Source organism: Cryptotermes secundus, unplaced genomic scaffold, assembly GCF_002891405.2.
Source record: "Cryptotermes secundus unplaced genomic scaffold, Csec_1.0 scaffold468, whole genome shotgun sequence".
Lineage (NCBI taxonomy): Eukaryota > Metazoa > Arthropoda > Insecta > Blattodea > Kalotermitidae > Cryptotermes > Cryptotermes secundus.
Genome location: NW_019721526.1, coordinates 947,732 through 959,821, shown reverse-complemented (window position 1 = coordinate 959,821; position 12,090 = coordinate 947,732). Strand labels below are relative to the sequence as shown.

The following is a 12,090-nucleotide window of genomic DNA, read 5'->3' as shown; positions in this document are numbered from 1 at the left end:
CTTAGACGCCTTAGACCGCTCGGCTACAGTGACCGGCAGTGTATAAGAATATATAAGAAATCAGTTCGTACCTCACAGGAAACATCCGAACCCACGATTCCGGCTTCCGAGCGAGCGAAGACAGTGCATGCCTTAGACGCCTTAGACCGCTCGGCTACAGTGACCGGCAGTGTATAAGAATATATAAGAAATCAGTTCGTACCTCACAGGAAACATCCGAACCCACGATTCCGGCTTCCGAGCGAGCGAAGACAGTGCATGCCTTAGACGCCTTAGACCGCTCGGCTACAGTGACCGGCAGTGTATAAGAATATATAAGAAATCAGTTCGTACCTCACAGGAAACATCCGTACCCACGATCCCGGCTTCCGAGCGAGCGAAGACAGTGCATGCCTTAGACCGCTCGGCTACCGTGACCGGCAATGTTTCACTGTTACCTTTCTCTCACTGTTATTTATTGGTCTGCTATATTCGTCTACGTAGACGTTGGACGCTATTTCGGAAATTCTTTTTCTTCTTTTGCGTTGCTACGGATGTCTTGGGCTTGGTCTAATTGTTATCCGCAGAAAACAACGGGGTCTCAAGGGTGACGGGAGTGACATCAGTGAAGTACGATGAAAAGATATATACTTCTTCCAGATTTTAAGAATTTAATGAAATTATATATGATTATGATTATCTTAATAGAGATTTGCCTCACATTAATTAAGCAGTCTTTCTTGCCTTTATGAAATTGGGATTTGCTAATGATCATTATTCATTCATCCCTCTTACAGATTATGTGCTTCTTGTGAATATATTTTAGGCAGTCTGAGTATAGTGTTGAAAATCGAAAAATTTGTTATATTTTTTATGAAAGAATAACGCCCTTTATATATAATTTTACAGTCAGTTTACCGAAATTCTTCTTCACTCTATCTCACAGAAGTAGGAAAGGAATATAATATCCATACTATGTCAGATATTATCGCTCACTCAACATTTAACAACTCAAATACGTGTATAAACTTATCAATCCTCTCTACTTTATGACAGTTGTTTGTTCAGCGTTTCTCTGTATGACAGCCGTGGGTCTTAGGGGACCTTCAAGCTGTCTTTAGCTGTCTAGTTTTAAATACATATATAAGGAAAGACCATAATACTCACAAACACGAAATTTCATCTGAAAGTATTTTACGAATACATTAAGTTCCATCAGTAATTAATTATCTATTTAAATACTTAAGCTACAATTGAAATAATTTTTATAATTTTTTGTAACTCTAGCATTTATATTCACGCGACTGGAGACTCACACTGCAAGCGTCTGCGAATCGCTGGCTCTTCGGTTATTTCAAAATATTGAATGAATTTTTAAGATTATATAGCTGCTCCGGTCTAGAAAACCGAAATTAACGGCCGTGGGGATTCGTTGCGTCGCCCACACGACACCCTCAATCCGCTAAAGTTGGCACTAACTTCGCCGACAAGCGGCGGTCGCTTGGTCGATATAGTTCGCTTGCGGACTAAAGTCGCGGAGTTCTTGTATCGTAAAATAAAAATTGGTACGGTGATATAAATTATGATTTTTAAAGATTTTTGTGTTATCTAAGACAATATGTGATTGTTTTCCTTGAGATACTAAAAAAAAAATTCTCGGGATATCGGGAATATACGTCGGATATAACATAGTCCCTCGACCAAAATTTAGAGGTATTCTAGCTTATCCGCTTTCCGGAGAATATTCATGTATTCCGTAATGCCGTTATCAGTGCCATAAGAAGCAGAATGTTTTACTAAGAGGCTTGCTGAAATGAAGTCATTGATAGTCATTTCAGTCTACTGACCGAATCTAGTGCCGCAGTTGACGTGGTACTCACTCGTTCTCAGGACTAGTATAAATTAAAGCCTTGGTGGACCAAACCGGCTAAGGAATCATATCGGCAGGTTGTACCAGCAAAAAATTAAACTTTGCTTGACCAAGAGTCATGCTGATAGTAAAGCGATTCTTGTTATTCTTGATTTGTGGCTCAGTTCGTTCAGAGAAATTTCAAGTAGTTCCTTATACCACAGACTGTCGAGTATGGTTCCTTATACACTACATATACATGGTGTTTCACGACTTCAGGGCATAACTGAAGGAGATCATTTCCTAGGTCTTTGTGATCAAAAAATTTCATATAAACGTGTGTGATTTTGGACGGTTACAGAGTTATGACCGTTATTTCATTCCCGTACACGCCTTCGTGTGAACCGCTTCTATCATCTGACGGGTCGCTATTTTTAGCCAGCTACAGACAGAGCGTTCTCGTTATGTCGACACTTGAGAGCTACCTAAGGCGTGGTGGGTTGGTATGTACCCGCGCGGTTCACAACCTAGAGGCAGCCTGTGTTGCGGCCGGCGGAGGCATTTCCGAAAATCAGCTTTAAGCACCAATAAATTCAAATTAAAGGTAATTTCACGAAGTTAACTTTACATTCATACTTTAAATGTATTTTAAACGCTGGTTTATTATTGTGTTCTGTTTATTGTCAGTAATTGTTACCTTCTATTCTGAGTTTAAAGCGGTCATAACTCCGTAACCGTCCAAAATCCGGACACATGTTTATACGTTTATATAGTGGGAAAAGCAAAAGGCTCCTGAAGAAGGAGGGAAACTTGACATGAAGTTCCAAGCGGCCACCGGAAGAAGTGCTGTGCAGATGGAGTGCATAAAAAAAATACGTTACCTCTGCTGGACACTGAGAATACAGATTGTTGGTCTAGAAGAAAATAAGTTGTTGGTTGTGAGAAACTGTTATGGCTGTTATGTGTATGCTGAAATAAGTAAATTAGAAATTGGACCACGACCAAAAAATGCAGTTATGCCTTCAAAGGGTTACTTATTTTAGAAGCAGAGAGGAAACACAACAGCTGAGCATGAGAAAGGAAATATCAGAACATAAAAAGGTAGCATGTCGTAAAAAAATGGGGAAATACACAAATTTAAGCAAAGAAAATATATTTGGAAGCAGGAATTAACAAAATATAAAGTAACGTAAAATTGAGCAAATATAAATTACAGGGTGTTAAGAGAATTTTTTGTACCTCCTACATAATGGAAAAAATGAATAGGCCATTTACAGAATAGCAATAGATGCTAAATTTTGAACATGAGCAGGGTGTTATATTTCAATTCAGCTGTACCAATATTATTGTCCATATAGCCCAGGAAATGAGAAAGAAAACGGTAAAATATTTACTTGAAAACCATATCGACATAGGTGTTTTGGTAACAGGTAACAACAAACCAGTATTGGTGATTTCCCTAAGATATGCCATGTCATGTAATTCTCCTTTCCAGACTTTCTATTTGGGATCCAACGGAACAACAGCTACAGCAGCTGCCTCCATACGAGATGCCATTTTGCCCATCTTGAGCGCCCATGATTTAACTGAATATCTTAGAGATAATTACTTTGGGTTTTCTTGTGGCGGGACTTCGATAAATTTAGAGGAAAATTAAGTTGCTCCTAGACTGCAGAAAATATCACAAAATTAATAATTTGGCTCCCTAAAAATCAGAGACTGGAACTGGCAGTGCATGAAACCATGAATGAAGTCAAACTTATAAACAGTTTTCATGCCTTCTTTGACAAACTGTATTCTAGATACAGTTTATCTCAAAAGAAATCTATTGCAGCTCAGTCAGAGTGTATGGATATTAGGTGTAAAATGTGGATAATATTTACCTTAATATGGGTTCATGGATACTGAAAGCCGTGAAAGCAACTTGATACGGCTACAGACCCCTTGAAGACCACTTAACATAAGCTGTTACAAATGCAACAAGAGAGAATGAGTACGTCCAACAACAGTAGAGACCGAGAGGCTGCACCAGGAAACAAAATGCAACAGCACTACTCACGATTTCAAAGTAGATCTGCTGGCTCATCTTGATGATTTTCTTAAATACTTCTTGACCATACTCTCCTCTGGGCCCGAAGAAGCAGGAGCAGGCGACGCGGAAGAACATTTGACATTCTGGGGCAGCATTGGTAATGGACTTAATGTTCGTCACATCTGCATCAACACAAAAATGTAAGCAAAGTTTTCTATAAATTTGCAACTTTAACCACATCTGTGGTCTCGTGGTCAGCGTTCCTGGCTACAGATCTCGAGGTCCGGGTTCGATTCCCGCCACTGTCAATTTTTTTTCTGAGAATTAATGGGTCTGGAACGGGGTCCACTCAGCCTCGTGATGATAAATGAGGAGCTATTTCAAGGAAATAGAGGCTCCGGTCTAGAAAACAGAAATTAATGGCCGTGGGGGTTCGTTGCGCTGACCACGCGACAGCCTCTATCCGCAAATGTTGGCGCTATACTTCGCCAACAAGCGGCGGTCGCTCGATCGGTATAGTTCTCTTGCGGACTAAAATCATGGAGTTCCTTTTTTGTTTGTTTTGCGTCTTTAGTTCCAGTTACTGCAAGACAGTTACTTATCACTTTCAGGTTTGTAACAAATGTACCGTCCGTCGTATTAATCACTACATTAAGTACCTATTCGTCCTTTATTAGTTGTCAGTTTTGCAGTTAATTTTGTTTACTTCTGAGTACACACATATATGAATGTTACATTCACTCCCTAATGGGCCGCGCCATAGCTCAAGCGGTTAGTCGCTGGCTTCCCATCGCGGCGGCCCGGGTTCCATCCCAGGTGTGGTCAAGTGGGATTTGTGGCGGAAAAAGTGGCGCTGGGGCAGGTTTTCTCCGAGTACTTCGGTTCCCCTGCCAATCTTCGTTCCACCAATTGCTCCACAATCACCCTCACCTATCATCTGGGGCTGGTACAATAGGCCAGAAGTGGCTGCAGTAAAAGGGACTTAGTCCCACCCCACTAGAAATAAAGAAAAATACATTCGCTCTTTTGGAAATTTGTTTAGAAGAGCAGACTTTTGAAAACACACGATTGGTTATGAAGTCGGTGAGCCCAGCTTAACTGACACATTTAATACAAATTCAGCGGTACTCTGGGCTCATAAAAGATTCGTGGGACAATTAACATTTTGTTTTATCCTGGTTTATTGGGCACTGTACTTAAGTTCATGAATTAACATATAATCTATACTGAGTAAAAAAAAAAGTAAGTAAAGGTATCCCTGTAACAGGCCATGGAGGCCCATAGGGTTGTGAGATTCTGAGGTTCCCACATTTTCTAGACAATCGGCTCAGAGACGGCGGCAAGGTTGTCAGCCCTGAGCGCCGGCCGCCCTTTACCCCCAAGAATATTCCTGGTACTCATTTCTGTTAGAGGCTGATTCGACCTTAGGGCCATAGTGCGGTTGGAAGGATTAGGTAAACTGAAAAAATCCAATGACCTCATCGGGACATTCCGGCTTGTAGCATAGTGTTTCAACCAACTACGCTACCGTGTGCCCCCACCTATACTGATTGCATGGCGAAATGTTGTGACATGATTGCTGAAAACCGGAAGTGTTTAACAAGAACAATCGTGCATTGTTAGGCAACGACCGACAAACACGTTTCCACGGCAACCGAAGACCGCTCCCGCAACAACGTATACGCACGTAGCAATATGACTATTGGAGGCTAAGAGATACAGCGACAGGGTTTCCTCAAGGCAGTCCTTGCCCCAGTACACGTATTGTACAGTCTATATACAAACCGTGACCCCGCTGCTCCTAGAACACAGCCTACTCTGTTAGCGGGCGATACTTGTTTTCACGCAACAGAGGAACATAGATGTCGTGTTCTCTGCAAACTCCAACGTGGCCTCGCTGCAGTGAATTGGTAGGCTGAGGGCTGGTACGTAAAGAAAGAACTCAGGCCATCTATTTCTCCAAAAGACTTAGAGATACTGGTATCGTTCTACAAATAAACGGACAGTTCATATCTCTTGTAAATAATGTAACGTGTGTTGATGTCACCTTGGACAAGAGGCCGACATGGAAACACCATATCTAAAGGACTGTAGCCAGGGCCTTGAACACGTAGTGTACGTAAAGACCTGTTCCTTATTCAAAAGTGGGCGTATGTATATATTACGATTCTCAAAGCTCTGATTGTTGTCAGCCTGGGAGCATGTGACGGACGCTCACCTCTTGACACTGCAGCGCCTGTAGAAAACACCACTCCTAGCTATGGTAAAGCCCTACAGACGCAAACCGGTCCGCGAATTGCTCGTGGAATTCAAAATTCCTGACATCACGACTACTAAAGTACGTATATGTAGGACACAGGCAGAAATAATCACATCATAGCAATGATTTGAACTGGGGAACCTTGACACAACGCAGGCAGATAGCTCGTATATGCGCTCTCTTCAACAGGTGATAGATTACAAAGGCCATGCTATCTGAGCAGGGGCGATCATGACAAGAAAATTAGGAGCATAAAGAAACGGACAGATATCGGAAAATACTCATTATCAAATAGGATCATACAGATCTGGAACAAACTACCTTCAGATGCTTTAGGGACTCTCTCCTGTAAACAAAGTAATTTTAAGGAAAGGGTTAAGAAAGTGATACATAAAGTGAAGAGAAGGTGTGGGGGAAATCATCAAATAATGCAGTGAAGTGAAGTGAAAAGTGAAGTGAAAAGTGAAGTGAAAAGTGAAGTGAAAAGTGAAGTGAAAAGTGAAGTGAAAAGTGAAGTGAAAAGTGAAGTGAAGTGAAGTGAAAAGTGTTAAGGATGGGAGGATTACGTAAGTGTAGTAAAGCGAAATGAAGGGAAAATGAGAACATGGCATTATGCATTCATTGCTGTTAGTTAATTATATAGTATGTTTCACTTTTCATTTGTATGCTGTGTTTATTTGTGTGCTATGTTTTGTTTGAACGTGTTCATGTGTGTTATTTGTCTGTTGTCGTATTGTAGTACCACTGCCACCAGGTGAAAACCCATTTGCAGTTAAATAATAATAATAATAATAATAATAATAATAATAATAAACCATGTAAATCCAAAAGTACATGGTGTTGGATGAGGAAAAGCCATGCATGGGAAGTATAAGAGACTTAAACTTGGCGACGGTCAGGCCTACTACTTTTCTAGTTATTAACTGCCCTTTCGGAGTGGTATAGCAAATCAAGGCATTATCTGCAGCAGCATCCTGTATTGACGGATATATTGTGTATGCCTTGCATAGATAATATTCATTGTAGTAAAATGACTAATCTTGTGTGGTATCCATAAGGTACGAATGTTAATGCCTTTACCTGAACGCTGCGCAAATGAGGATAAACTCGGGAGCAATTACGGCGAAACAAAGGGGGCGCCTACTCAGAAAAACAAACCCCTACTCTCATCGAAGAGGCGATCCAATTTTCAAACACATAAACGGTCTATGCATTAGTTTATGCATTCCGACGGGGCCCAAGAACAAGAACGAATATGAAGAAAGCAGTCTTCTGAGATTTGGCACCGTGTATATGTGGTGTTAACCGACGTTTCACAGTCTGCTTTTACCGGTTCTCACGGTCTCTCCGCTTGCAGATTTCTTATATTTTTTCTTCTACCCTGAAGATGGAGGCGATACGTTCCTCCGAAACGTCGGTTAACACCACATATACACGGTGCCAAATCCCAGAAGACTGCTTTCTTCATAGTCACCACCGTGAAAGCCTCAAATCTTACAAGAACGAATATACTGGCGAAGGCCAGCGAAGATTTACTGGACAGGGCCGGACTGGAATAGAAAGTTGTTTATTTATGAGACAGTCGCTAGCCTGTAAGATTGTAAGTATGGAAACAGATGAATATACTGTGACATGACGCCTGAAAGCCGGAATACAGGAGCCAGAGTAGACGTTCATTTCTAGGCAACGACTCGATAAACAGATTCTGGCGTAAATGAACAAGGACGCAGCAATATAAGAATTACCATTTCTATGAAANTGCTGTGTTTTATTTGTGTGCTATGTTTTGTTTGAACGTGTTCATGTGTGTTATTTGTCTGTTGTCGTATTGTAGTACCACTGCCACCAGGTGAAAACCCATTTGCAGTTAAATAATAATAATAATAATAATAATAATAATAATAATAAACCATGTAAATCCAAAAGTACATGGTGTTGGATGAGGAAAAGCCATGCATGGGAAGTATAAGAGACTTAAACTTGGCGACGGTCAGGCCTACTACTTTTCTAGTTATTAACTGCCCTTTCGGAGTGGTATAGCAAATCAAGGCATTATCTGCAGCAGCATCCTGTATTGACGGATATATTGTGTATGCCTTGCATAGATAATATTCATTGTAGTAAAATGACTAATCTTGTGTGGTATCCATAAGGTACGAATGTTAATGCCTTTACCTGAACGCTGCGCAAATGAGGATAAACTCGGGAGCAATTACGGCGAAACAAAGGGGGCGCCTACTCAGAAAAACAAACCCCTACTCTCATCGAAGAGGCGATCCAATTTTCAAACACATAAACGGTCTATGCATTAGTTTATGCATTCCGACGGGGCCCAAGAACAAGAACGAATATGAAGAAAGCAGTCTTCTGAGATTTGGCACCGTGTATATGTGGTGTTAACCGACGTTTCACAGTCTGCTTTTACCGGTTCTCACGGTCTCTTCGCTTGCAGATTTCTTATATTTTTTCTTCTACCCTGAAGATGGAGGCGATACGTTCCTCCGAAACGTCGGTTAACACCACATATACACGGTGCCAAATCCCAGAAGACTGCTTTCTTCATAGTCACCACCGTGAAAGCCTCAAATCTTACAAGAACGAATATACTGGCGAAGGCCAGCGAAGATTTACTGGACAGGGCCGGACTGGAATAGAAAGTTGTTTATTTATGAGACAGTCGCTAGCCTGTAAGATTGTAAGTATGGAAACAGATGAATATACTGTGACATGACGCCTGAAAGCCGGAATACAGGAGCCAGAGTAGACGTTCATTTCTAGGCAACGACTCGATAAACAGATTCTGGCGTAAATGAACAAGGACGCAGCAATATAAGAATTACCATTTCTATGAAACGGTGAGATAAACACGCATTTGTAAAAATAGAAAATAGATAGGAAACGGTGTTTTCTCTTGAGACCATCACAATGGTATGTATATCGAGGGTTCAAGGAAGGCTGAATAGAACTGAGGCAGTCACTTGAGTCGGCCGCCGAAGACGGAGAAGAGAACACAGTGCGTCATATTGAGGTTTGTGAAGCGTAGCAAGAAGTTGTGTAAGGCTGCAATAAATTAGGTCATCAATCCAAGACCCGTCTATAAGTCACTCACACCTCAAAATACGTGACAATACACTGCTCACAGCCGCTACTTAACAATAACCAGTGAAGACTATAACAAATTGAGACTTAACGTGTGCTACAGGGATATGTGGAGTGTGGTTGTTATAATCCTATGTACTTATGAGTTACAAGTTTTCGATAAATCCCATTATCAGTCAAATTCCTGTGTCTGGATACTAACACGTGACAACTGGTGCCAGAAGTGGGATTTACCGGTATAACTGGATTTGGTTGGACTGACTGAGTAGGACTGAAGACTGCACTAGGTAGTTATATCGTCTTATAACAAGATGGTCCAGTAATAGCCTCCTTGCCGAAATATGGGGAAAAGTACAGATGCTGGAGCCCGGATAAGAAGCTATGAAGGTCCGTCAGGAGGAGCCTGACTCCATTCAAACAAAGTTAGGGGCCCAGATGGAGCTCTGCGAAGAACTGATGAGAACCATTCGTGACTGAATGAAAGCCGATGTGGGACGCTCTTTCTGACGAGAGGACGGATTACCGCTGTGCGTGTAATCTAAGTCCATTCTGTTGAAATACTAATTGAAGACTGCCGATTAGTCGGCATATGAATTCTACCGGCGGCATCTCGTATAGCAAATTAATTGGCAAGCATATAAATCCCTTCTAAATTTCATTAACACTAAACTGAAATAACGAAGTTTCTGTTACCAACGCCTTCACATAGCTCCCTGATTTCCAAATATTCACGACCCGGCTCCATTATAATCAACCAATAGCAATTGATCGGCTACTCCGCAGTCTGTCCCTGTACCGATTGAGCCATGCCGGTTCTCATTTCTCAAAATTGCATTTATTTATTCAACAAATCAGAGACAAAATCAATCCGTGACACGAGTCTAACTTCGTTGACTATCCCCCGATGATCGGGGACGAATGATCTCTTTGTTTTCAAGCCAAGCTTACCCAGGGGCGGTACGAGGTTGATCAATGCTCGCGGCATATTTTCCTGCAAGTAGCTGAGGGCGATCTCTAACTCCGTTCTGGTCTTCTCTGGTAAGATCGTCCAGTCTCGGTAACACATGTCTGAGCAGAAGTCGTTGTGGCCCATCAGCACAGTCACTATCTGTAACAAGAAGCGTCACAACTGAACAGAATGAAGATGAAAACTAAATGCAAATGGCGACGTGTTCTTAACAGCTACAAATCTCATTGTAAGTACACCTAATTGTAATGCGTGTTCACAAAGTTTTGTGAACCTTCATTTCACCGAGTATTGCTGCCTTGTAGGATGTGATGCGGTGTATTTTGGTAGATTCTTAATAAGAAAAATGATGCCTCAGTCTTCGAGATAGAAGAACAAGTAGAACTTAGAAGAAACTGGTAGAGACCATTCGCGCGTTACAGCAAAGGTTTGCGCTTGGTGCTTAGCGTACGGGTGATGTGATGAGACAGACCGAGCGGTTGGAAGGAACCGACATGCTGGGACAATTGTCTTCTCTCATTCTAAAAAGAACAGTTTGTGTTCCTGCGTCAGTATATTATTTCTTCAGTCTGAGTTGGTCTTCAGACATTAACTTCCATATTGTCACGCGTAGGGGCTTCGCGTGACGAAAATAACGGGTTCCAGATCGAATGATTGGATTGATTGGTACTTCGGTTACAAGTTCTCTTAATCACACATAATACAGGGCTATCTCTGATTTACACATTTTCCAGTCCACCTTTGGACACACATTAGGATTCTCAGTCTTCAGTAGTCGTCTCCTGGAAACGGATCTCAGCATAAAAATTAGGACTTCAAATCACTATGAAGTCTTCTTGACATTTCTTGTTCAATCACCCCGGAAACTCGGAATTCAACTAAAACTCCTCTTAACTGCAAGCGGACTTACTTTATATAGCTGCGGCACGGACAATACAGGAAACACAGTTCTACTGCAGACCACACAGAAAACACAAGTCACTTGATAGCTAAGCACTGTTGGGAATTACGTCATTGCCATGCATAAGCTTCACAGACACAAAGAAAACACTGCTGCTCTGTTGTGTGACATCAGCACCAATACGAAGTGTGATTATCGAGCCATTGCCTAGAAACGGGTTCCATAAACCCGTTTTTCTACTGTTGCGTGCGTGTATAAACTAGCAACGGCTGTTTCTGTGGTTCAGCCGTTCTTGCATGGAGCAGTTATGTCACAATATCATGCTACTTCATGTCCCTCATGGTTTCCTCTCCTGGTAATGCCAGAGTTCCGAACGAGTACTCTAATAAGAACGCAGAATTTGATGATAGCGGGAAACACAGCACAACTTGAACTCTGTAACTCCTTTCAAGCAATTAATCGGCCACCCTTCTTGTACGGTCTGTGAACGAGTCTAAATAGACGAACTGAAATCCTTCCTTCGCGCAGACGCCATATGATTGCAAGTCAAAGTGACATTGCGACTGACAGTCAGTCAGTCTGTCTGTCTTTGTGTCGAGCCCCGGCTGGGGCACATGACCAATTGTTTCTTTTTAAATGAAAGTTACTGTCCTGTCCATATGATTGCCAAGTCAAAGTCAAGTCAAAGTCGATTCAGTCAAAGTCAGAGTCACGTTGCAACTGACGGTCAGTCAGTCTGTCTTGGTGTCGAGCCCCAGCTGTGGCTCATGATCAGATATTTCTTTTGAATGAAAGTTACTGTCCTGTCCATGTGTAGCGCCCTCTCTGACGAGAGGTCGGGTCTGTCATTTGTCAGTCAGTCTGTATTAATAAGTCCATTGTCTGTATGTACACATATTTACAATACACACTTATTTCTTATTTAAATATACAATAGTGTGACATGTTGCGAAATCTGAGCCCCCCCCCACACCAGCAGTGACGCGGTGGGTGAGTCAGCGCT

The 12,090-nt window shown here is 41.8% G+C and overlaps 1 protein-coding gene across 1 annotated transcript in view; it reads right to left on the bottom strand.

Moving 5' to 3' along the window:
- Nucleotides 1-1,775: 1,775 nt before the first annotated feature.
- Nucleotides 1,776-12,090, bottom strand: part of LOC111875532 (phospholipase B1, membrane-associated) — a 19,081-nt gene continuing 8,766 nt past the window's right edge. The window contains exons 3-5 of the mRNA XM_033755854.1: nucleotides 10,168-10,327; nucleotides 3,888-4,042; nucleotides 1,776-1,787 (exon numbers count right to left, since the gene is read on the bottom strand). Of these exons, the coding sequence (XP_033611745.1) occupies nucleotides 1,776-1,787; nucleotides 3,888-4,042; nucleotides 10,168-10,327 (327 nt within the window). The remainder of the gene's footprint in view (nucleotides 1,788-3,887; nucleotides 4,043-10,167; nucleotides 10,328-12,090) is intronic.